The following is a 22934-nucleotide window of genomic DNA, read 5'->3' on the forward strand; positions in this document are numbered from 1 at the left end:
AGAAAAATGCGGAAAAGGGACGGAAGGGTGACATCACCCAGGATTGCTCCACCTTTGGGGCAATTATCAGGGGGCGGGGCGGCCCCAGTCAGATGCAGACAGCCCCAAAGCCTGAACAGGCAGGGCGGGACCCAGGTACAGACCCAGGTAAGAGGCCAAGGTCGGGAGGGGTCGCGAGCGCGGGGCAAGGCTGACGCCCCACGTCAGGGCGCGTGGGTCTGCGGAGCTGGGGTCCCCCACGAAGGGTTTGCGGGACTGGCATCCGGCCTTGGATGTTTATGGGTCCGTCTGTGGGTGAGCCAGTGGGTCCCGGGGCTCCCGAGGCCTGTGCGGCTTTCAGGTCTGGGGTGCTGCTGGTGAGTCTCTGCCGGTGACTGCCGGTGACCAGCTTCTCTGTTCCGGGTGGGTGTGGGAGGCGGACCCGGTGGGGAGGACCGGCGGCTGCCCTGAAACCAGAGCCCCCTCTCGCGGGTACCCAGGTCTGTGTGAGGCCTCCAGCCCCCAGGCTTGGGGGCCTGCGCCCGGCCCACCCCGCTCCCGTAGGCGAGTGCCCCATCCGTGCCCAGCAGGGGCGGAGGGAGGGCGGGAGGCTTCGCTGGGCCGCAGCGGAGGGCGGGGCTCCAGCGCGGGGGGGCGGGTCAGGGACGGGGGCGTGGCCCGAAGGCACGGCCGTTCCCCGCGCGCCCCGATTGGTCTTCGTGTGCCGGCCCCGCCCCCGCCGTGAGTTCACACTTAAAAGCGCCGCCTCCGCGCCGTCCGCGTAGCTTCCTCGCCTCGGCCAGCGGAGACCCCGAGCTAGAGCGGCAGCTGGACCCGCCCGGTCCCCGGCTCCAGCCAGCGAGCGGCGAGCAAGCGGCGCAGAGAGGCCCGGCCGCCCGCGGAGCCCGGAGCCCGGCGGCCGCCGCCGCGATGTTTCCCCGGGAGAAGACGTGGAACATCTCGTTCGCGGGCTGCGGCTTCCTCGGCGTCTACTACGTCGGCGTGGCCTCCTGCCTCCGCGAGCACGCGCCCTTCCTGGTGGCCAACGCCACGCACATCTATGGCGCCTCGGCCGGGGCGCTCACGGCCACGGCTCTGGTCACCGGGGTCTGCCTGGGTGAGCGGGGCCGGGGGCGGCAGGCGGGGCTGGCGGGAAGGCCGCGCGGGGCCGGGGGATGGTCTCGGTGAGCGGAGGGGCCCCGCGGCGAGCCGGTGGGTACCGTGGGGAGGGCTCCTGTCCGCGCCTGGGGAACCTGGCGAGGATCCAATCCGGGTGGTTGGCCCGGGGGCGGAGCCTGGTTTGTTTTCCTCCGAGGGTGCCCGGGGCCCGCCTCTCGGGCGCAAAGGTTGAGGGACGGGCAGGTGCAGCAGAAGCTGCTTAATTGGACAGAGAAAGTAACTCGTGGGCGGGACCGTGAGAATCCAAGGAGGGACCTAAGTCACCCCGTGGCCCTGGATATTACACCCGGTGCCAGCGGTCGGTCACAGTGTCCTGGGCCTCTGCAGTTCCAGGCTGCTATCAGAGGGCCTGGCATGGGGGTGGCCTCTGAGAGGCGTCTGGGAACCGTGACCTGGTCCTTCCCAAGGGCCCGGAGGAGGAGCCCCGCTGAGGTCAGGGCTGGACGCGAAGGGGCTCTTCTGCCCTCTCCTTGCACACGGTGCCCTGTGGCCTGGCTGCCCGCTGAGGCCCACCGCGTTTGCACACTTCATGGTGGGGGTGCTTCTGGGCTCTGGTGCCTGTGGTCAGGAGTGGATGGGTCTCTGGGTGCTGGGCTGGCCTCGGCTCCCATGAAGGAGCAGCATTTACAGCACACAGCTTCAGGAGTCCTGGGAACTGCTGCCCAGCTCCTAGCCTGTGAGGACACCCGAAATGACGGGCACCCTGCTCAGCAGGAGCTTGTCCGGGGTTCACCCCTGCCCTCTTCCTCTGAACTTTGTCCTGGGAGAGAGGGGGCTGGACCACAGAAGTGAACCCCCCAGGTACCAATAACTAGAGCTGTTATTGGAGGCCCTCAGACAAGCGCCTCAGTCGGCCTCCTGGCTTCAGGACACATCAAGGTTCCTGCTGCCCGAGCCAAGGACACTTCTCCCGTAGCTTCCCCACCCTGCTCCCAACAAGACTCCTTCTCACGGGTGGTCTTGCACAGCTGGAGCCCATAGTGCAGCAGGTGCTGTCTGAGGAGCTCCTGGTTCCACATGCCCCACTCCTGACAAGAGTGATGCACTGGAGGAGGGGCTTGGACCTCAGCTCTTCCCACAACGCTCGTGACCACTTCCAGGGACTAGCCCCAAGCTGGCCAGCACCCTTGGGCCCAAAAGGAGTGTTTGGGGTGCTTCCTCTTGGCTGCAGTGGGACACAGGTGTGCCTTCTTAGGAACTGGGTCCTGACTACTTCCAGCCCAACACGCCCGGGCCTGTGAACTGTGACCTGTGGGCCGGGCTGGGCTTTGTGGGTCTGCCCCATCCCCCCACTGCTGAATCTGGCCAAGTGGGTGAAGGCTAATGCTGGTCAGAGTTGAGTCTCTGCCTTGTCCCCACTCCTGGGCTAGATGCCACACCAGGCCCAGTGACTCATGGGGACAGACAGTTGGGAAATACCAGGCAGAGGGCAGGTCCTGGTCTCAGCTGGCCAGCCTCAGCTGTCTGCCATCTCAGGGAAGGTGGCCAAAGTCCCAACTATGAGCCAGGCCCCAAATGCACTGGGCCTCCTCCAGGGTCTGTATGCCATGGAACCCTGGACATGGGGCTATGAAGGAAGGTGGGCTGCAAAGCCCAGGAGCACGGGCCCCTAACCTTGGCCTTGTGCCCCAGGTGAGGCTGGTGCCAAGTTCATTGAGGTATCTAAAGAGGCCCGGAAGCGGTTCCTGGGCCCCCTGCACCCCTCCTTCAACCTGGTAAAGATCATCCGCAGTTTCCTGCTGAAGGTTCTGCCTGCTGATAGCCATGAGCATGCCAGTGGGCGCCTAGGCATCTCCCTGACCCGCGTGTCGGATGGCGAGAATATCATTATATCCCACTTCAACTCCAAGGACGAGCTCATCCAGGTGGGGCCTGGTGGAACCACGCTTGGGGGCGGGAGCAGTGTGAACCTCAAGGACCCTGCTCACTCTCTCCCACTCTGTCCCTGTCCTGAAGGCCAATGTCTGCAGCGGTTTCATCCCCGTGTACTGTGGGCTCATCCCTCCCTCCCTCCAGGGGGTGGTGAGTATCCCTAGCCCTGGGCATCTTCCATGGGGTGGGCCGTGGGATGAGGGACAGAGGGGGAGGCCGCCGAGAGCCATCCTTCAGGCCCTTGCCCTGCCACTGCCTGTTACCCCATTTCCCCTGTGTTACTCAAAAAGCAGCCATGGCGACGCACACTTCCTGCCCTGCCCCCCGCCATCCCTTCCTCTGTCCCTGCCCTCCCCCGACTGCCATCTGCTCAGTGCCCAAGCTGGCCCACAGTCAATGCCCAGTGGGTAAAATGCCCAAATGAAATAGCCACTGAATGGGGCCCTTGGTGGCCGGGTGGGGTGGCGGTGGGGGGGTGGAGCTGGCCAGTGCAGCCGCAGGCCCTCACGTACAGTCCTGTTTGTGTGTCCCATGGAAGCGCTATGTGGATGGTGGCATTTCGGACAACCTGCCACTTTATGAGCTTAAGAACACCATCACAGTGTCCCCCTTCTCGGGCGAGAGTGACATCTGTCCACAGGACAGCTCTACCAACATCCACGAGCTGCGGGTCACCAACACCAGCATCCAGCTCAACCTTCGCAACCTCTACCGCCTCTCCAAGGCCCTCTTCCCACCCGAGCCCCTGGTGAGCTCTGCTCCGGGGACTGTGGCCTTCCCAGCCACTCCTCACTGAGCACCAAGGGAGAACACTGCTCCTTTGACTTCTGAGTGCCCAGGGTAGGGTGTGGTCTGTACAGCCTCTTCTGAGGGCTGGGGGAAAGTGCGCAGCCTCTCTAGGGGCAGATGGCCCATCCAACCTCTGTCCAGGCTCCCCGTCCAGCCTCTCTTTTTTTTTTTTTTTTTTTTTTTGAGATGGAGTCTCGCTCTGTTGCCAAGGCTGGAGTGCAGTAATGCGATCTCAGCTCACTACAACTTCTGCCTCCTGGGTTCAAGCTATTCTCCTGCCTCAACCTCCCAAGTAGCTGGGATTACAGGTGCCTGCCACCATGCCTGGCTGGCCTCAAACTTTTTTTTTTTTTTTTTTTTTGAGACGGAGTCTCGCATTGTCATCCAGGCGGGAGTGCAGTCGTGCGATCTCGGCTCACTGCAAGCTCGGCCTCTCAGGTTCACGCCATTCTCCTGCCTCAGCCTCCCGAGTACCTGAGACTACAGGCACCTGCCACCATGCCCGGCTATTTTTTTGTATTTTTAGTAGAGACGGGTCTAGGATAGGTTTTGGGGTGGGGGCTGCGGGTGGTGAAGGGAGGTGGCTCTCAGGGGCGCCAGGGACTCCAAGGGGCAGAACACGCATCCCTGGCTCTCTCTACTCCGTTTAACCCTCTTCACCGCAGGTGCTGCGAGAGATGTGCAAGCAGGGCTACCGGGACGGCCTGCGCTTCCTGCAGCGGAACGGTGCGTGGACCCCGGCAGGACAGGGCGGGGTGGGCTCGGCTCTGCTGCACCCTGAGGGTCTGATGAACTGGGAATCCCTTCTGGCCCCCACCCCAGGCCTCCTAAACCGGCCCAACCCCTTGCTGGCGTTGCCCCCCGCCCACCCCCACGGCCCAGAGGACCAGGATGAGGCCATGGAGAGTGCCCAAGCGGAGGACCACTCACAGCTGCCGGGGGAAGATCACATCCTGGAGCACCTGCCCGTCCGACTCAATGAGGGTGCACACCTCGGGGACTGGAGGGGAGGAGGGGAGGCAGGAGGGGAAGATAGAGGACGGTGAGCCGGGGAGGGAAATCTAGGGGGTCGTGGGCTCCTCTGCCTCCACTGGCCACTGACCTCCCGCCTACCCGCAGCCCTGCTGGAGGCCTGCATGGAGCCCACGGACCTGCTGACCACCCTCTCCAACATGCTGCCCGTGCGTCTGGCCACTGCAATGATGGTGCCCTACACGCTGCCCCTGGAGAGCGCTCTGTCCTTCACCATCCGGTGTGGGGGCCGGGGGGTTGGGAGAGGGGCCCTGGGGACGGACTTTGGGATCATCCGCGAGTGATGGTCACCAGGGAAGGTGGGGTGGGGTGGGCAGTACCGAGTCAGGGCACAGACAGGGCCCGGCGGGTGGGCGTGCGAGCCCCTGAACGTGCTGCTTGCCCTGTCCCCAGCTTGCTGGAGTGGCTGCCCGACGTTCCCGAGGACATCCGGTGGATGAAGGAGCAGACAGGCAGCATCTGCCAGTACCTGGTGATGCGTGCCAAGAGGAAGCTGGGCAGGCACCTGTCCTCCAGGTGAGCCGCCGACCGCGTGTCCACCCGGGGCCCACGGTGCTAGTGCCGGGAGCTGAAGCCCTCCCTGCCACGTCCCTGCCCCGCAGGCTGCAGGAGCAGGTGGAGCTGCGCCGCGTCCAGTCGTTGCCCTCCGTGCCGCTGTCCTGCGCCGCCTACAGCGAGGCACTGCCCCGCTGGATGCGCAACAACCTGTCGCTGGGAGACGCGCTGGCCAAGTGGGAGGAGTGCCAGCGCCAGCTGCTGCTCGGCCTCTTCTGCACCAACGTGGCCTTCCCGCCCGAAGCCCTGCGCATGCGCGCGTCCGCCGGCCCCGCCCCCGCCCCTGCCGATTCCGCCCCCGCGGACCCACCCGACCTCGCGGACCCACGCGACCTCGCGCCCCCGCAGCACCCGCCGGGCCTGCCCCCTTGCTGAGCGCCCCTGCTCTCTCGGCCCGGCCTGTGATCGGGGCCCTGGGGCTGCCTGAGACCCCAACCCTCTCCAGGGATCCTGCCTGAGATGCCTCCTTTACCACTGCAGAGTGAGGAGATGGGAGGAGTTACAGCTGCCAAGAGGGGCCTTTACCGTGGGTCCCTCGCCAGCCACTCACCAGCTGCACTGAGTCGGGAGGTTTCCACACCTCTCCCCTGGGCCTCTGAGGCCCCGCGCACCTGTGCCTTAATCTTCCTTACCCTGTGCTGCCTGAGCACCTCCCCCGCCCCCTTACCACCGAGAACTTTGCAGCTTCCCTTCCCGCCCCATTTTTTTTATGTCCTGCTGAAAAATGTGTGTGCAGAATTATTTATTTTCGCGAAAGCACATGTAATAAATGCTGCAGCCCAGCCTCTGCCCACTTCGCGTGTATGTGACTGCCCGCTTGCTTGCAGATCCTGGTGGCCAGGGTCTGGCCCTGCCTCGACTGACTAGCGTCTCCCCAGCTGCAGGCCGGGTCTCCCAGCATCGCACTCCTGGACCTGGCATTTGGAACCTGCCAGGTTGCCCTGGGAACTCCCCGCTACAGGCACATGTGAGCCTGCTGCATTCCTGCGCACCCCCCTGTCTAGGACCCATCCACATGCCCCCCAACTTGCCCTCTGCCTCCTGGCTGACCCTTGGCCACAGCCTTCTGAGGGCCAAGGGAAATATTTGGGACCAAGATCTTTGGTAAATAAAAACCAAAATGTTTACAAAAGGTGTCACCTGCCCCTCCCCACACACAGCGGGGATGTGGCTGCTTTCAGGCTTGGACAGCTGTGGGGGCTGAAGTTCCTGAAACTGAGCACAGGGGACCTGGGAAGGCTGGGCGCTTGCTCCACTTGGGCGTTTGGCCCAAAGTTCTCTGTCCCCCCACCCTCACAAGTGTCTCTGGCCTGGTGCACATACCTTCTTGTTCCTGTGCCCAGCCAGTACACAGGTTGGGGCTGGGATATGGAGGCAGGTGAGGTCCCAGCTGAAGGGGACTCAGCCTTGTGCTGAGGAAGTGGTTCCCTGACAGCATTCTCTGCATGACGGGGAGGCCATGAGGGGAAAAGGCCAGTCCTCCTTGGTAACCAAAAGGGCCCCATGGCCTGAGGGTGCTGGAGTGGAGCCCTAGGCCTGACTGGCTGTCCAGAGCTCTTAGCCCTGTCAGTCAGTCCCCACCTGCTCCTCCCAGAAGGTGTGGGGTGGCTGTGGTGGCAGCCCCCTGCCAACAATAACGGTTGGTTCTGGGATCTGGGACTGGGCGAGCCGGCCAGGCAGGTCCCTGGTGCGCCTGTGCCAGAGGCCACCCCCCTCCCCTTGGTTTCAAGGTCCCGTCCTATAAGCCCAGCCTTTTGTGGTTCAGCTGGGTCGCAGGCTGGATCCCAGGCCCCTTCCTTGAGAAGCAGAGGCCTTGCACCTCTCCAGGGTTGCTGGGCGGGAGAGTGATTCCAGCCCTTCAGGTGGGTGCAGGGGCCAGACGGGCTGGGGAGGGCTCCTCGGTCTTGGGTGGAATTTTCTCCCCACATGGGAGGGTTTCATTCCAGCCTCAGGCAGCTCCTCCTTCCAGTCCTCTCCCAAGGGGAGCCCCAGTCAGGGCTGGGCCCCAGAAGGAGAACCAGGAGGGGCTGTGGAGGTGGGACCTCCCTGTGTCCCCAGCTCGTTCACCCGTACATGTACACTGAATACTGCTAAGTTAAACATTTTCTAGCATTACATGTTCATTGTTGTTTTGAGATGGAGTTTCGTTCTTGTCGCCCAGGCTGGAGTACAATGGCACAGTCTCTGCTCACTGCAACCTCTGCCTCCTGAGTTCAAGTGATTCTCCTGGCTCAGCCTCCCCAGTAGCTGGGATTACAGGTGCTCGCCACCACACCTGGCTAATTTTTTGTATTTTTAGTAGAGATGGGGTTTCGCCGTGTTGGACAGGCTGGTCTGGAACTCCCGACCTCAGGTGATCCGCCCCTGCCTCGGCTTCCCAAAGTGCTGGGATTACAGGCGCCTGGCCTACATGTTTATTGTTTAAAAACTGGGAAAGTATCGAGAAGAAAGTAAAGGCTCCCCACCCCTAGAGATAACCACTTAAAGTATTTGGTCTGTTTCCTGCCCGGCTTTTTCCTACACACACTTTTTGGTGCCTTAAGTCAGGCTCCCCACGGACAGGAGCGGCCCCTCCCAGACGCTGGTGTCTGCGCCCGCCCCCCGCAGCCTTGTCCCTGCTCCGGGGGGTCCCTGGGTCTCCCGGGCACATCGCTGTTCCACTGCTCGCTCGAGCCTCCACGGATCGGCAGCCGGGGCAGCGCAGAGAGGCGGGGACAGGCGACAGCCGCTCCTCCGGGGGCCGGCCCAAGCAGGGGTCTCGGTGCCTGGGAGGCAGCAAGGGTCGCTCCGGGCCCAGTGCCCCCGGCGCCCCGTCCGGGTCCCAGCTAGGGCGGGGCGCGCCCAGCGTTTCCGGGAGGAGCGGCCCGGGCGCACGGCAGGTGCGGCGGCGCAGTTCGCAGGTAGGCGACCGCTGGTCCCGCCGCTGAGGCCCCTCCACCGCCGCCCGCCCGGCACCCCCTCGGGGCCGCCGTGGCCCGCGCCAAACCTGAGAGTCTCGGTCGGGAACTCCAGTTACCCACTCGGGGCGCGCGGCGGCAGGGGTAAGGGCGGGCTTGTACCCCAGAGTTTCGGGGCGCGCAGGCGGCTGGCCGCCCCACCCAGCCAGCCCATCCTCCCAGCTCCCTGGGGCCCTGCCGCCACGCGGCTTCCGGCCTGGGTGGACCTCCGGTCTAGCCGGCAAGCCGGAGGGAGAGGCGACAACGTGGCTTGGAGGCAATGGCCCTGGCCTCTTGTGTCCCCTTCTCTCACCTGCCCAGACTTGCCCTCTTTGAAGGTCGCCTGGGCTAAGGAACCTGGAAGGACCCTGGGCGGGGAGTGAGGGGAGAGGATCACAGCTCCCTGGTTGGGGAAGGCGGGTTTTGCTGGGGAGCAGCTTTGGGAAATCCGGGATTAGGACACTGTGTGAAGGACAGGTGGCTCTGGTTAGGGGGAGGGGTGTCCCTGCAAGGAGGTGGGAAGGGAGGCCCCAGGGAGTTCTGGGACAGGGAAGGGCCTTAGTGTTGGGGGGCAGGGGTGTTAGGTCTTGAATCTGAGTGTTTCTGAGTGGAGCGTCAGAGGCGCAAGGCTCCGCAGGCTGGGACCTTGCCCCTGCAGGGTGTCCGCTTAGTTGTGGGGAGGGAGGGGCCAATGGGCAGAAGGGAGAAGTTTGCCTTGCCTGCCAGCTGTCATGAGGCTGGGCCACACAGGCCCAGGCCAGGGGCTAAGGACTTGGTCAGGACTGGTTGAGCCCTCACTTGGGATCAGATCTCCAGTTGCAGAGCGTGACGGGCTCCTCCCTCACTGACCTGAAGCCAGCTCCTCTCAGCTTTCAGGATCCCACCTTCCTTATCACCAGGTTTTCTCCACTGGCCCCTGAGATTGCCCTCACCTCCAGCCCCTCTCCCAAAGTCGGCAGCCCCTCCTAGGGCTGTAGCCTGTCCCTGGGTTCCAACCTCCTGAGATGCCAGACCCATTGGGGCAGTACTCACAGGTCCTGAGCCTGCATCACCCACCCCAGTGATACCCCAACCCTGCAGCATTTTCCTCCCCCACCCCCTTGGCCCCACCTTGCCTTCCGCCCACCTTCCCACCTGCTGCAGGGAGGGCTCTCAGCTGAGCCGTCAGACATATTTGCACCCCATCTTCTCCCTTCCTGAATTTCTTCTGACCCTCCCTTGGCTTCACAGCACCTGAAGGCCAACTGAGGCCCTCTGCTCCCATGGCCAGCCCTGGAAAGCCTGGGGCTGATGAGGACCAGGAGGAGGAGGGGGAACTCGAGGGGGGCTCTGCAGGTCCATGGGCTACAATGCTGGAGCAGGCCCAGGAGCTGTTTCTGCTGTGTGACAAGGAGGCCAAGGGTTTTATCACCAGGCACGACCTGCAGGTGAGTCCCCTGCCCCAAGAGACTGCTTCGGCCCTGGTTGACCACAGCAGCTCATCTCTGCTCTCCTTCCCTGACCAGGGTCTCCAGAGCGACCTGCCCCTCACACCAGAGCAGCTGGAGGCCGTGTTTGAAAGTCTGGACCAGGCTCACACTGGCTTTCTCACTGCCCGGGAGTTCTGTCTGGGCCTGGGTGAGCCTGAGGTCTGCCTATCTCCCACTGCCCAGAGCTGGAGGCCTGATCGGGAGGCCTGGCACCTGTGGCACCCCGAGGGCTGCCTGTGCCTCTCCTCCTCCTCCCTCCAGGGCCGGTGCTGGTGTCTGCACGCACTGGCGCTTGGGGGCTCCCAGCTGCTGTCCAGTGTGTGGAGCTGACCTTCCTGCCCCCCACCTCCTCTCCTGTGCTAAGCTCCGGAGGGGCTGGGAGCCGGCCTGTCACCTCTTGTTCCCAGGCCAATAGGACCAGAATAAGGAAGAAAAACAGGAAACTGGGCCCTGAGAGAGGGCAGGATACTTGTTGGGAGGGTGAACGGGGACAGAGCCAGGGTGGCGACCCACAGCGGTGGTAATCCCTCGCTCCATGCCCACAGGGATGTTTGTGGGGGTGGAGTCGGCCCAGGGAGCGATCCCCCGCAGGACTCCCGAGGAGACCTTTGAGTCGGGCTGGGGCTGGCTCGACGTGCAGGACACGGGGGCCTCTCTGGATGAGGAGGAGGAGGAAGAGGAGGAGCGATTCCACACTGTGTTGGAGCAACTGGGGGTGGCCCCGGTCCTGGGCGAGTGAGTCGGCGCTGGCCCCGCTCCCACTGCCCCCTCTGCTGTTTCTCTGCCTGCATGCTGTCTGCCCTTGTCACCTGCACAGGGTGTCTGCCCTTGTGTTCCTGCACAGGGTCTCTAGGGCGGGTCAGGCCTAGCCTAGCGTCAGCTGCGACTCCTTGGGAGGGACCCGGCGTGATTTCCCGCAGAATTTGCATTTCATGAGGCAGCAGCCAGGGCTGCAGGGAGGAGGGGCAGCGCCGGGCGCGGGGCCACATACTGGCACTGCCCGGCATAAGCACACCGACCACGCACGCCGGGCAGGGGCGAAAGCGCTCACGGGAGGGATGCCCTGCACCCTGCAAGTGCTCCTGTCCTGCCCAGGGACGAAGGAGTCTCCTAAGGGTTTGCCGTTGGCGGAGGGAAGCCTGCTCCCCGCCTCTGCCAGCTCCAGCCTCAGTTCCCGCCCGCCCTCCAGGCAGCGGGCTGTGAGGACGCTCTGGGCCCGGCTGCAGCGCGAGCGCCCCGACTTGCTGAGCTCTTTCGAGGATGTTCTGATACGCGCGTCAGCCTGCCTGGAGGAGGCGGCCCGGGAGCGCGACGGCCTGGAGCAGGCGCTGCGGAGGTGAGGGCCAGGGTGGGGTCTGGGAGCCAGTGGAGGGCCTCAGGGTAGCAGCAGAGGTGGTGCCGGGGGGCTGTAGCACTGGCAAGTTCTCATCCGGGGTCGCCTGGTCCCCCGAAGGCGCGAGAGCGAGCACGAGAGGGAGGTGCGCGCTCTGTACGAGGAGACGGAGCAGCTTCGCGAGCAGAGCCGGCGCCAGCCGAGTCAGGTGGGTCTCGGGCCCCGCCCCTCCCGCCAGGCCCAATCCCACCGCGCTGGCCTCCCTGGCTCCGCCTTCTCCGAATTAATCCCTCCCCGACGGCCCCACCTCCGCGGGCCCGGGCTGCCCTCAGCCCTAGGAGACCCCGCTGGGCCTCACCCATCACCCCCGCCCGGTTTTCTCCACCCGACCCCGCTCCGCCCTGGCCCACTCCCAGCCCCTGGCCCTCCGTGTACCTCTTTTGCATGGCCGGGCGGCCAGCGGAGGCTCAGTGGTCCTCCCTGCGTCCCAGAACTTCGCCCGCGGGGAGCGGAGAAGCCGCCTGGAGCTGGAGCTGCAGAGCCGCGAGCAGGACCTGGAACGCGCGGGCTTGCGGCAGCGGGAGGTGAGCACCTGGCCCCTGCCCCGTCCCCAGAGTCACCCGTGCACTCTCCCTCTGTGTCTCAGCGTCCCCAGTCCCCGGGTTGTCTGGAGCCTGGGGCCCGCGCAGCACCCCGGGGAAGAGGGGCCGTTCCATGCCGGTCTCCATCCTTCCACGCTTCCACCCTCCAGTTAGAACAGCAGCTGCAGGCCCGGGCTGCGGAGCACCTGGAGGCGCAGGCCCAGAACTCCCAGCTGTGGCGGGCGAACGAGGCGCTGCGAACGCAGCTGGAGGGGGCGCAGGAGCAGATCCGCAGGCTGGAGAGCGAAGCGCGAGGCCGCCAGGAGCAAACCCAAAGGTGCCGGGGGACGGGGCTGGGGCGGGCCCCGGTATGTGTCCCGCGGGCGGGGCCGACAGGCGCTCAGCTCTGGGCCACTTTCATCCCCATCTCAAGTCCCAGGCCCGCCCAGTGGGAGGGAGGGTCTTCTAGGGGGTCCTGGGGCTCCCCAAGGAGCCTTCCTGCAGCCGGATCACCACCTCCCACCCACAGAGAGGTGGTCGCCGTCTCCAGGAACATGCAGAAAGAGAAAGACAGCCTGCTACGGCAACTGGAGCTGCTCAGGTACAGTCAGGCTCAGGTCAGAGAAGGAAGGGGCTCAGCAGAGCTTGGGGGCTCCAAGCTCCCCAACATTCTTGGCTGCCGCTGTACTCCACTGGAAGTCTTTTCTTATGTCTGCCTTTCACCCCTCACGCTGCAGTCCCAGCCAGACACCTCTCTCTTCAGTCTGAGGGGAGTCGGAGCCCGCCTCCCCCCAATCTTGAGACCCCTCAGACCCTCTCAATGTCCAACTCCTCCTTCCCTAGGGAACTGAACACACGGCTGCGGGATGACAGGGACGCCTGCGAGGCCAGGCAGGTGGGTGGCAGCCGCAGGAAGGCTCTGACAACTGCCCACCTGCCTGGGCCCACCTGCTGCTGCTGCTGCTGCTGCTGGCCTCGGCCCCACAGACGCGGCTCTGGCCACCTTCCCAGTACCCGGTGACCAGCTCCGAGTGACTCACAGAGCATCAGCTAGAAGCTGCTCTTCTGGGAGGCTTGTCATGGGTAGGGGGTGCCCACTCAGGATGCGGGCTCTCCCCAGAGGGCCCCAGGCTCACCTGACTGAAGAACTGAAGACATGAAGGACCTAGCCTGGGAGTGGTCAGGGTCCAGGGAGTGGTCAGGGTCCCGTGTGCCCTCTGCCAGTCTTCGCTCTGTCCCCGATCAACCCCAACTCAGTTCAGCAGAAAACCCCCCTCCTCAAATAAAACCTACTGACTGCCCTGCATCCTCCTGGGCCTTCCGTGCGTCTGGGAGCCACAGCCTGTGTGTACCACATGCATGAGGTGGGCACTGTGCACACGTGCTGTGTGGGTGAACACAGGGAGAGCGGGCCTGCGGCGATGGGGCTGAGGTCCTGCGTGTCCTCTTGTGTCCCTGGTCATGCCCCAAACTCACACTACCCATCAAGGCTGGAGCCTCCAGAAGGCCCTCACCAGTGTGTGGATCAGGGTTCCCCACTGTCTCACCAGGGAGCCTGGGCAGTTCCTAGCCTCAGTCGGCTACCCCCTCCCATGCTGGTCCTCACCTGTGGCAGTGATGAATGAGCTTGGTGGGTGGGGAGCCCCCTCCTTCCTCACTCCCACTCTGGGTGTCTTGCTGCAGCCCTAGACCGGCCCTACCATTCCTCCCTCACCTCCTCGCACCGCTCCCAGTGGCCCCTTCCAGTCTGGAGGGCATGGGCCCCCCAGAACCCCATGGGTATCTCTCGCTGGGACCCCAGGCCTGCCCGGGTCTCCAGGCTGTCCACACTGCACGCAGAGTAGCCCCTCTCCTGCATCTACCCACAGCGCTAGGCCCTCCCCTCCCCCAGGCCGGCATCCGTTCTGCCGACCCCTGCAGCCTCTGGGCGGTTCCTGGGTGCTGAGAAAGAGATGGGGGTTGGGCATGGAGGAGGGCCCGGTCGCCACAGCCCAGGGCCTCTGGCTGGGCTGGTCGCCGTCTTACCTCCAGGCCCGCCTCCCGCCCAGCTCCTCTGTCCCTGGACCAGATGAGCCCTTGATGGGCTGTTGGCACCCCCAGGGCTGCAGCTCGCCCGGCCTCCGCAGTGTCGGGTCGACCCCCAGCGCCTACACCCACCGGCTCCCGACCGCCACGCGGGTTCAGACCTGCGGAGCTCCTGCCGCCGCGGGCGGGGCTTGAGGCCGGGGCGGGGCCGGGGCGGGCCGGGGCGGGGCGGGCGTCCCCCTCGCAGGCGCCGGGCCGCGCATTCTCAGCGCTGGGAGCCGCCGCCCCCGCAGCCGCCGCCGCCGCCGCCCGGTCCCGGACTCCAACGAGTGGTAGGTGAGTGCGACGTCACGGCGGCCCGGCCGAGCGGCGCGAGGGGAACGAGGGGAACCCGGAGGCCGAAGGCCCTGCGCGCCCCAGTCCCGGAGGCCCAGCCGCAGGCGCCGGGAGGTTCCGGGAGGCCGCACCCACCGCCTGGCCCAGCTCCTTCGCTGGCCCTTCCGCGGGAGGCGGACGCGCGTCGGGTGAGGGAGGCGCAGTGGCAGGGAGAGGCGCGCCCCGGACCCTCGGACCGGCCTGACGGCACCCTTCGGCCCAGGGGTCCCGGGACGCGCAGCCTGGACACCCTGCTCATTGTCCCTGGACACGGCCGCCTTCCCTCCGCCCGCAGCCGCCCCCGCCCGCGTGCCTGTGGGCGCGCCATTGGCCGCGCCGGGCGGGGTCGGCGGCGGTGACCTCATTGCAGTGCCCCAGGGACGCTTGGCAGGCGCGGAGTCCCAGGTCCCCCCGACTGGGGCTCCCCCTGATAGGGCGCGGGTCGCCCAGGGGCCTGGTGCGGGTCCCGGGGACTCCGGGAGGGCCGGAGAGCTATTTTTGGATGGCCTTTTCCCAGGGGGTTCAGAGGGACTAGGCATTCCTGGGAAGAGGGGCCACTCCTCAGCGGGTCGCCTGTGTCCTCGCGGTGGAGGCCGCATCTGTGCCCTGAACCAGCCTCTCCAGAAAGCCTGGGACCTCACAGCCAGGCCAGGGGCAGATCCGTGAGGGGCTCACACATCCCCCCACCTCGGTGACAGACACACATTCCCGCATCAGTGGCAGGCACACCGCCCCTCTGGTGGCAGGGTCTGCTCGTGCCACCCCTCGTGGGTGTATTTAGGCCCCGGGCTTCATGGAGGGTGAATGTCCCCTCTCAGCTCAGTGGTCAGGTCTGTCCCCCCCAGCTTCATGATGCCTCTTTCCCAGGCTGTAGCTGCTGCTGCTGTTTGGAGGGGAAGGGCCAGTGATGGGCCTGGAGCGAAGGCCAAGAGTGGGGCACCTGGGGAAGGCATGAGGTCCCTCCCAGGATCAGACACTGTCCGGGAATGTCCTCTGCCCTGGGAGGCCAAGGCGGGTGGAACACCTAAGGTCAGGAGTTCAAGACCAGCCTGGTCAACATGGTGAAACCCTGTCTCTACTAAAAATACAAACATTAGCTGGGCGTGGTGGTGGGCGCCTGTAATCCCAGTGACTCAGGAGAATGAGGCAGGAGAATTGCTAGAACTCAGGAGGTGGAGGTTGCAGTGAGCCGAGATCGAGATCCTACCATTGCACTCCAGCCTGGGTGACAGAGCGAAACTCTGTCTCAAAAAAAGGGAAAAAAGAAAAGACATGTTCTCTGCCTTGCCCCACCCTAGCCCAGACTAAAATACCAGGCTTGGCCACTCCTCTCTCTGCCTCCAGAATGAACCCAGCCCACTCTGGCCCTTGGGCCAGACCTGTAACCTGTGACCTGACATGTCCTTGCTCCTCTAGCCTAGCGTCCTGGGGAGCTTCTGTCCACGTGTCCTGCAGAGGAGTCGTTCCCAGCCCGGTTGGTGTGTGCTGGGCAGGGTGGGGCAGAGCAAGCGGGGCGGTGAAAGTCCAGGCCTGGCTGTGCTGTCTGGAAATGTGGCCCGGGGCACTCACCTGCTGTCTGCATCCCATGCCCTCCCTGCCTTCCCTGTGCTCACAGCTTACCCACTGCTGCATGTTGGGCAGGGCACGGGGCCTCTGGGGAGGGGCACAGCCTGTCTGCGCTGCCCCCTCGTGTTGGTGTGGCTCCCCTGTCCAGGAAAAACCCTCGCAGTCTGCCAGGCTCCACCTGCCTCCACGCTCCATTCTCCCCACTCCGGCCAGGAGGAAGGAAGGGCTGCCCTTTAACAGACCGTAAACAGGCCTGGAGAGCCTTAGGAAGGGGCTGAGCTGGGGCCTGTCTGAGCCCCTGCCCCTCTGCTGTCTCTGAGCGGCCTCCTCTGCCCTCACTGCAGGCCAGTAGGCTCCTGTCAGCCTGTGACGTGGGGCCTCGGGAATGCTGTGGGGGGCGGGCAGGCTGGCATGAGCTCACCCGAGGTACCCGCTAGGGCTTCCTCCCCGGGCCGCCAGCAGGGGTGAGTCAGCAGTGATGATGGGAGGTCCTCCATGACCCCCATCCTATCTGTGGGCACCAGGGGTCTCTCGTGGCTGCACCTGGTCAGGGCTCCTGAGTCGCCAGGAGGTGACACGTCCTGTTCCCACAGGGGCTCCTTCGCAGGTCTCCCAGGACAGTGGCTGGCTCCACCCGACTCCTGGGCTGGCTTGGGCATCTGTGTTCCCTCCTCCTATCTGTCCCCATCAGGCCCCGCTGACCCCTCCCCTGCCTCCCCAGCCCCAGGATGGGTGAGTTCAACGAGAAGAAGACAACATGTGGCACCGTTTGCCTCAAGTACCTGCTGTTTACCTACAACTGCTGCTTCTGGGTGAGGAGGGATCGCCTTGCCCCCACCCCCGCCCCTCCTGGACCACCATCAGACCTGGGCAGACGCAGTGAGTGGTGTGTACTGCTTGTAGCTGGCTGGCCTGGCTGTCATGGCAGTGGGCATCTGGACGCTGGCCCTCAAGAGTGACTACATCAGCCTCCTGGCTTCGGGCACCTACCTGGCCACAGCCTACATCCTGGTGGTGGCGGGCGCCGTCGTCATGGTGACTGGGGTTTTGGGCTGCTGTGCCACCTTCAAGGAGCGTCGGAACCTGTTGCGCCTGGTCAGTAGGGTGCAGGACCACGGGGCGGGGTGGTTTGGATGGGGCCCAAGGGGGTTGTGGCTGCAGGCTTTGAACCTGTGCCTTGCTGTGCTCACCTGGGGGGTCACGGTCCTTCCACCCCTGCCTAGTCCTGTGGGTCCCCACATTCCCGCTGGACCAGCTGAGGGAAGACACTAGCTCCATAAGAAACCTTCAGGGAGGGTGGCCGCCCCCAGCCCCCACCTGGAGCCTGGGGAGCCGGGGTGGGGACTCTGCTCTGAAGTGCCCAGGCACTAGGCCTCAGAACTAGGCCTCCTTGTGCACCCCTCCCCCCCCACCCAGTACTTCATCCTGCTCCTCATCATCTTTCTGCTGGAGATCATCGCTGGTGTCCTCGCCTATGTCTACTACCAGCAGGTGAGGGGCCTGGGCAGGCCGTTCAGAGACACAGACATGTACAGGTGGGGTGGACAGACACAGATGCACATGCATGGCTAGCCCCAGCCCCTATCCCCACGGTCCCAGAGCTGACCAACGGGTCACTGGGCCCTGGAGGTGGGGTTTAGGTCTCTGCAGGAGCACATGGGGTCAGGCAGGTGTCCAGGGGATCCGGAAGCCATCTCTGCCTCTGCCGCACTCCACTGTCACCCTGGTGACGGTCCTGGCACTACCCAACCTCCCCTCACGCCGAGGTCTGACCTCAGCCCTTCCCTCTGGCTCTGAGCCGGGACCTGGGCCTCCCCGCAGGCCATCCTGGGGCTCTGCCAGCCCCAGTTTGGAAGGTCTTAGACTGAGACTGAAGTTTCTTGCACCCCAACCCCAGCTGAACACAGAGCTCAAGGAGAACCTGAAGGACACCATGGCCAAGCGCTACCACCAGCCGGGCCACGAGGCCGTGACCAGCGCTGTGGACCAGCTGCAGCAGGAGGTGGGTGGGTGGTGCTAGGAGGGCGCATGCATCCCCAGGGCCTCCCTGGACCTCTGCAGGAGCCTCTGGTCCCAGGTCTCACCCCCAGCCTTGTTCTTGATGCAGTTCCACTGCTGTGGCAGCAACAACTCACAGGACTGGCGGGACAGTGAGTGGATCCGCTCAGGGGAGGCCGGTGGCCGCGTGGTCCCCGACAGCTGCTGCAAGACGGTGGTGGCCAGTTGTGGGCAGCGGGACCATGCCTCCAACATCTACAAGGTGGAGGTGGGTGGGCAGCGGAACCACATCTCCAGTATCTATGAGGTGGTGTGGGGTCACCCCAGTGGCCGGATGTGGGCAGTGAGACCATGCCTCCAATATCTTAGGAGGAGGTGAGTAGGCAGCCCAGTGGCTGGCTGAGCTGTCAGTTGCCTGGCTGCCTAGGTGCTAGGGGTGGGCATGGCCACACCCTGAAGGTGGTGGGGGCCAGTGGGAAGTGCCCCCTGGGCCCACCTTCAGCACCCATCTGTGCCCCACAGGGCGGCTGCATCACCAAGTTGGAGACCTTCATCCAGGAGCACCTCAGGGTCATTGGGGCTGTGGGGACCGGCATTGCCTGTGTGCAGGTGAGGGCACACGGGGTGACGGGCATTTTGTTGGGGACATGGGGCAGGGCAGTGGCTGCTGGCCCCACGGCATCTACTTATGCCCGCCTGGCTCTGCACACAGGTCTTTGGCATGATCTTCACATGCTGCCTGTACAGGAGCCTCAAGCTGGAGCACTACTGACCCTGCCCTGGGCTTGGCCGTGGCTCTGTGCCTTGCTGCTGCTGCACCCAACTACTGAGCTGAGACTACTAAGTGCCAGGGGCTGGGCTCCCTGATGACACCCACCCTGTGCCATCACCATAACCTCTGGGGACCCCAATCCCAGAGGCAGCTTCAAGTGCCTTTCGCTGCACACCAAAGCCCAGCAGGGAAGTGAGGGGGGCTGGTGGGACGACGGTATCAGGGGTGTTTTGTGGGGCTCCCTGAACACACTGCCTGGTGGTCACATGCAGGCTGGAAGGGGCCTTGCTGAGTGGGGCAAGGCCGAGTGTTCCCAGCAGGGGGAGAAGCCCTTCACACCCCAGGCCCTTCAGGGACTGGGGCTTTGCCTTGCAGCCACATGGCCCCATCGCAGTCGGAGAAGCCGAGTAAGCTCTGACCCTTGGGCCTGGGCCTCTGCCCCTCCCCCCCAGGCCTCGTCTCCGTCAGAGCCCCTGCTGTCTTCCCCACCGCGGTCACTGTGCACTGCCCCGTCCATGTGCCTGTGCGGGGCAGGGGCCTCCTGGTTTTGTTCACTGCTGTACCCAGATGCCTACAACCATCCCTGCCACATACAGGTGCTCAATAAACACTTGTGGGGCAGATGGGCGAGCTCGCTGTGCTGGTGACAGACAGTGGTCTGTTCTCAGGGCCCCTCACGTCCAGCAGGGTAGACGGACCCCCCCTCTCAGCGTCAGGACAAAGAAGGGCAGAGCCAGGACACAGCCCCCATGGGGCTCCAGGGAAGGGGGAGGTCTGATGCCAGGGACAGCCAAGCACAGGTCTCACAGCAGAAAGAACTGAGCATGTTCCTAAATGGTGAGATGGTGGTGTGTTCAGAGCCCCTGGGGGAGAGGAAAAATGGGTTTCCAAAGACCCTTCTCGTCATGGTGGGGAGCAGACATGAAAACGGTGCAGACTGGGGACTGTGCCCAGGTAAGAGAGGCGTCAGGCAGATGGGTGGGGGAAGTAGAGTGAGGGGGTTTACATGGTGAAGCCTACAGGCCCTGCTGGGGGCGAGGGTGGGAGGTACCAGAGCCTGGTGTCTGGCAGAGGTACCCTGGAGACGGGAGCCAGGGCTCAGTCACTATACCCCTTGCTGCCCAGGCTCCTGTCCCTAAGGCTCAGAACTGAAGACCCTCAGGCAGACCCATCCTCCCCCACCAGAGGACACCACGCCAGGTATCTCAGCAGCAGGGCCATCTGACCTGGGGTGCTTGCTGGTAGCACTGCCTGGACAGCAGGGCCGCCTCCCAAGCCAGCCAGGGGCGTCTTAAGGCCTGCCCTCCCTGCTAGGCTCGGGTGGGACCCTCAGGGACAGGCAGCAGTGGGCAGGGGCCAGCAGGTGCTGGCAGCCGTGACCATAGCAAAGACTGGGCCCCAGAAGATCTGGTTCTTTTTTTTTGGAGATGGATCACTGTCACCCAGGCTGGAGTGCAGTGGTGCAATCTCAGCTCACTGCAAGCTCCCCCCTCCCAGGTTCATGCCAGTCTCCTGCCTCAGCCTCCCGAGTAGCTGGGACTACAGGCGCCCGGCACCTCGCCTGGCTTTTTTTGTTTTTGTATTTTTAGTAGAGATGGGGTTTCACCGTGTTAGCCAGCATGGCCTCGATCTCCTGACCTCGTGATCCGCCCACCTTGGCCTCCCAAAGTGCTGGGATTATAGGGGTGAACCACTGCACCTGGCCTAAATCTGGCTCTTCTGATTCCAACAGAGAGGGTGCAGGAGCCTCTGTGCTCAGCCTGAAGAGCACCCAGAAGGAGGGAACCTCAAAGAGCCCCAAGATGGAAGGCTGTCCTGGCAGCTCCTGCTGCCGGGGTGCCTGTGGAACAGGCTGGCCCCAGGGCTGGGAGCGTTCATGGCCCAGTCGGCTTCCCTGGGCTGCCGCAGTGTGAGAGCTGGGCCTAGTCCTGGCCCCTGACATCCTAGTGAGGGCTGGGACCTTGGTAGTTCTGAAAAGCCTTTACTGGCTGGTTCCTTCCAGAGTGGGGGATGGGACACACACACGCTGTGGCAAGGCATTGCGCCAGCTCCTGGATGCCTCAGCCTCGTGAACTTGGGGCAGGATGCTCATGGCCCATGGTCAGCATGGCAGGTAGGCGGACTCCAGCCTGATCACTTCTCCAGGGGTGCATAATTGAGCAGCTTCTCGATCAGGTCCACGTGGGCCAGCAGCATCCGGCGGCAGCAGTAGCGCTTCAGGCCCAGGGCGTCCAGCGCATCCCTGTGTCAAGCGAGGGGAGGAACAGAGAGGCCAACTGAGTTCTCCACGGTCTGCACAGGCCTGGAGCCCACATCCAAGCTGCCTCTCACTGCCTGCTGGCCTCACCCCCCTGCTACCGGCAAGGCGAACACATTCACCCGGATCAGAAGTTGAGACCTAGCAGTTCGATCCTGGCTGGAGTAACCTGGCAATGCTGAGATCCCTGGATGGAGCGTGAGGAGCCTCCTCTCCCACCTACTCTGGCTGTACATATGTGTGTCTAACACGTGTAAGAAATACAAATGAAACGAAAACTGGAAGTAATTGGGGGGAGCATAGAAAACCAAGGCCACCAAGGTCCTGACGTGCAGCTGCCCTCATCCCGTGCAGCTGCCCTCATCCCGCACCAGCCACAGCAGGGTAGCTCTCCAGGGCCCTGCCCTCAGCTGGTTCATCCCCCACGCCGGCCAGAGCAAGCCGCCTCTGCCGCTGTGGGGTCTTTCCTCACCTCTGCTGCCTTCAATCAGGGGGAGACTGCTTCTCCAGGGAGCCACCTCTCCCATTTCCCAAACCAATTAGAAGCTTTAATTTCCCTGGGACCAAGGTCCAGTCACCATCAAGACCTCCAGAAAACTCCCACACTGATGGCTCCAACGTGCAGAGACAGAAGCTTGGGAAAGGGGAGGCCACATGGGAGGCCCCTGCCATTCATATCCCTGGGAAAGGGTCTGGACAGACCACCAGCCACTCACTATAGCAGCCCACTCGCTTTCCTCATTCGTCCAGCAAGCTGCACTGAGAGCCTATGGCAGGCTGGCACACACGAGCCTGGGGATTCACATGTGACCAGGACTCAGCAGGCAAGGGTCAGACTCCAGCAGGGGCACCAAGACTCAGGCATGGTGGTGACAGCAGTACTGAGGGACAAGCACAGGAGGATACCTCCCCCACAAAGCCCGATGATGAGGGTGGTCAGCAAGTCTGCCCTACATTTCTTTTTCTGTGTGTGTGTGTGACACGGAGTTTCACTCTCTTATCCAGGCTGGAGGGCAGTGCCGTGATCTCGGCTCACTGAAATCTTCACCTGCCTCCCAGGCTCAAGCGATTCTCTCACCTCAGCCTCCCAAGTCGCTGGGACCACAAGTGTGCACCACCAAGTCCGGCGAATTAAAAAGATAAGAGGGCCAGGGGCGGTGGCTCACGCCTGTAATCTCAGCACTCCAGGAGGCCGAGGCAGGTGGATCACTTGAGGTCAGGAGTTCGAGACCAGCCTGGCCAACATGTTGAACTCCTATCTCTACTAAAAATACAAAAATTAGCCGGGCATGGTGGCACACGCCTGTAGGCCCGGCTACTCGGGAGGTTGAGGCAGGAGAATTGCTGGAGCCCAGGAAGCAGAGGTTGCACTGAGCCGAGATCGCGCCGCTGCACTCCAGCCTGGGGGACAGAGCGAGACTCCGTCCCAAAAAAGAAAAAAAAAAAAAAAAGAAAAAATTTCTGGAGATCAGGGTCTCCCTAGGTTGTCCAGGCTGGTCTCGACCTCCTGGGCTCAAGCAAGCCTCTCGCCTTGGCCTCCCAAACTTCTGGGATTACAGGCGTGAGCCGCCGCGCCCGCCTGTCCTGCAGCGAGGTTTGCAGGACATGGGGTGGGTCTGGGGGCAGAGACAGGAGATTAGGGCGGAGGCCAAGGGCTTTACTGCGGGTGACAAGACGCTTGCCACCCTCCAGGCCACCTAGAATCCCCAGGACACCACTGGTTTGAAGCCCAACTCCGCTCTCTCCCCAGACTTCAGGAGACAATGTTCTCCCGAAAGCAGATCACAGAGCCGGGCCGGAGTGGCCGGGCATGAAGCTGCTCATGGAGCGCCGGCCCCAGGCAGCGCTGCGCCTCCCGCCCCGGCCCGCACCCCAGGGCGGACTCAGCCCCCAGGCCCGGCCCCAGCCCGCGCCTCACCCCTCAGTGTACTCGGCCTGCAGCAGCCCCAGGTAGGCCTCCCATTTGTTGCCGACGATCTTGCCGCAAGTGAAACACCGCACAGGAATGATCATGGCGGCGGCGCGTCCCAGACTGCCCGGCCCGGTCCGGCCGCACGGGAAGAACTCCCCCAGGCCCCGCCCCGGGCGCGTCCACTGTCGCGGGGGGACCGGCTCTGCTGGTTCTCCGCTGCCCCGGCCGTTCATCCACTGGCCCCGGCGCCGCTGGCCGCAGTTTCCGCCGCCATGGGGATTCCCCATGCGGCCCGGGGCTCCTG

General features: G+C 64.1%; 4 protein-coding genes across 24 annotated transcripts; 3 read left to right on the forward strand and 1 right to left on the reverse strand.

Annotated features, from left to right (window-relative positions):
• The first annotated feature begins 126 nt into the window (after positions 1 to 126).
• PNPLA2 (patatin like phospholipase domain containing 2) lies at positions 127 to 6199 on the forward strand. Of its 3 annotated transcripts, none has more exons than XM_010388211.2 (10): positions 127 to 147; positions 765 to 1096; positions 2791 to 3023; positions 3115 to 3180; positions 3569 to 3778; positions 4485 to 4545; positions 4642 to 4803; positions 4939 to 5071; positions 5245 to 5367; positions 5454 to 6199. In XM_010388211.2, exons 2-10 carry the CDS (start codon positions 910 to 912, stop codon positions 5779 to 5781), a joined length of 1503 nt encoding a protein of 500 aa, XP_010386513.1. In that variant the 5' UTR covers positions 127 to 147; positions 765 to 909; the 3' UTR covers positions 5782 to 6199. The 3 variants fall into 3 exon arrangements, with proteins under 3 accessions (XP_010386513.1, XP_030774850.1, XP_010386588.1); XM_030918990.1 differs by having other exon boundaries at positions 129 to 147; positions 2904 to 3023; XM_010388286.2 differs by lacking the exon at positions 127 to 147 and having other exon boundaries at positions 766 to 1096; positions 5454 to 5720; positions 5753 to 6199.
• A 974-nt stretch (positions 6200 to 7173) lies between these two features.
• On the forward strand, positions 7174 to 13025 carry CRACR2B (calcium release activated channel regulator 2B). Of its 4 annotated transcripts, none has more exons than XM_010388015.2 (10): positions 7174 to 7268; positions 9573 to 9769; positions 9848 to 9959; positions 10357 to 10546; positions 11001 to 11147; positions 11265 to 11352; positions 11636 to 11728; positions 11896 to 12062; positions 12255 to 12326; positions 12569 to 13025. In XM_010388015.2, exons 2-10 carry the CDS (start codon positions 9605 to 9607, stop codon positions 12744 to 12746), a joined length of 1212 nt encoding a protein of 403 aa, XP_010386317.2. In that variant the 5' UTR covers positions 7174 to 7268; positions 9573 to 9604; the 3' UTR covers positions 12747 to 13025. The 4 variants fall into 4 exon arrangements, with proteins under 4 accessions (XP_010386317.2, XP_030774853.1, XP_030774851.1 ...); XM_030918991.1 differs by lacking the exon at positions 7174 to 7268 and adding an exon at positions 8061 to 8306; XM_030918992.1 differs by lacking the exon at positions 7174 to 7268 and adding an exon at positions 8350 to 8447.
• Positions 13026 to 13960: 935 nt separating this feature from the next.
• Positions 13961 to 19089, forward strand: CD151 (CD151 molecule (Raph blood group)). Of its 16 annotated transcripts, none has more exons than XM_030918996.1 (9): positions 13967 to 14086; positions 15542 to 15603; positions 16285 to 16503; positions 16595 to 16786; positions 17108 to 17182; positions 17589 to 17693; positions 17799 to 17957; positions 18212 to 18298; positions 18402 to 19087. In XM_030918996.1, the coding sequence occupies exons 3-9, from the start codon at positions 16420 to 16422 to the stop codon at positions 18459 to 18461; spliced, it is 762 nt and encodes a 253-aa protein (XP_030774856.1). In that variant the 5' UTR covers positions 13967 to 14086; positions 15542 to 15603; positions 16285 to 16419; the 3' UTR covers positions 18462 to 19087. The 16 variants fall into 16 exon arrangements, with proteins under 16 accessions (XP_030774859.1, XP_030774856.1, XP_030774862.1 ...); XM_030919002.1 differs by having other exon boundaries at positions 16383 to 16503; XM_030918995.1 differs by having other exon boundaries at positions 16413 to 16503.
• A 1337-nt stretch (positions 19090 to 20426) lies between these two features.
• On the reverse strand, positions 20427 to 22911 carry POLR2L (RNA polymerase II subunit L). Its single transcript, XM_010387464.2, has 2 exons — positions 22637 to 22911; positions 20427 to 20703 (listed from the first exon to the last, which is right to left on the reverse strand). Exons 1-2 carry the CDS (start codon positions 22861 to 22863, stop codon positions 20595 to 20597), a joined length of 336 nt encoding a protein of 111 aa, XP_010385766.2. The 5' UTR covers positions 22864 to 22911; the 3' UTR covers positions 20427 to 20594.
• Positions 22912 to 22934: the final 23 nt, after the last annotated feature.

The sequence above is a fragment of the Rhinopithecus roxellana genome, chromosome 15 (assembly GCF_007565055.1).
Source record: "Rhinopithecus roxellana isolate Shanxi Qingling chromosome 15, ASM756505v1, whole genome shotgun sequence".
NCBI classification, from domain to species: Eukaryota; Metazoa; Chordata; class Mammalia; order Primates; family Cercopithecidae; genus Rhinopithecus; species Rhinopithecus roxellana.

What these genes read in the sequence shown, in the direction of transcription:
- PNPLA2 (XM_010388286.2), top strand. Translation starts at nt 910, where the DNA reads ATGTTTCCCCGGGAGAAGACGTGGAACATCTCGTTCGCGGGCTGCGGC. An exon ending in TCTTCCCACCCGAGCCCCTG is followed by an intron (nt 3,779 to 4,484) that starts GTGAGCTCTGCT and finishes TCTTCACCGCAG; the next exon opens with GTGCTGCGAGAGATGTGCAA. An exon ending in GCGCTTCCTGCAGCGGAACG is followed by an intron (nt 4,546 to 4,641) that starts GTGCGTGGACCC and finishes CCCCCACCCCAG; the next exon opens with GCCTCCTAAACCGGCCCAAC.
- CRACR2B (XM_010388015.2), top strand. Translation starts at nt 9,605, where the DNA reads ATGGCCAGCCCTGGAAAGCCTGGGGCTGATGAGGACCAGGAGGAGGAG. An exon ending in CGGGCTTGCGGCAGCGGGAG is followed by an intron (nt 11,729 to 11,895) that starts GTGAGCACCTGG and finishes TCCACCCTCCAG; the next exon opens with TTAGAACAGCAGCTGCAGGC. An exon ending in CGGCAACTGGAGCTGCTCAG is followed by an intron (nt 12,327 to 12,568) that starts GTACAGTCAGGC and finishes CTCCTTCCCTAG; the next exon opens with GGAACTGAACACACGGCTGC.
- CD151 (XM_030918999.1), top strand. Translation starts at nt 16,420, where the DNA reads ATGGGTGAGTTCAACGAGAAGAAGACAACATGTGGCACCGTTTGCCTC. An exon ending in GTCGGAACCTGTTGCGCCTG is followed by an intron (nt 16,787 to 17,107) that starts GTCAGTAGGGTG and finishes CCCCCCACCCAG; the next exon opens with TACTTCATCCTGCTCCTCAT. An exon ending in TGGACCAGCTGCAGCAGGAG is followed by an intron (nt 17,694 to 17,798) that starts GTGGGTGGGTGG and finishes TTCTTGATGCAG; the next exon opens with TTCCACTGCTGTGGCAGCAA.
- POLR2L (XM_010387464.2), bottom strand. Translation starts at nt 22,863, where the DNA reads ATGAACGGCCGGGGCAGCGGAGAACCAGCAGAGCCGGTCCCCCCGCGA. An exon ending in CAGGCCGAGTACACTGAGGG is followed by an intron (nt 20,704 to 22,636) that starts GTGAGGCGCGGG and finishes CGCTTGACACAG; the next exon opens with GGATGCGCTGGACGCCCTGG.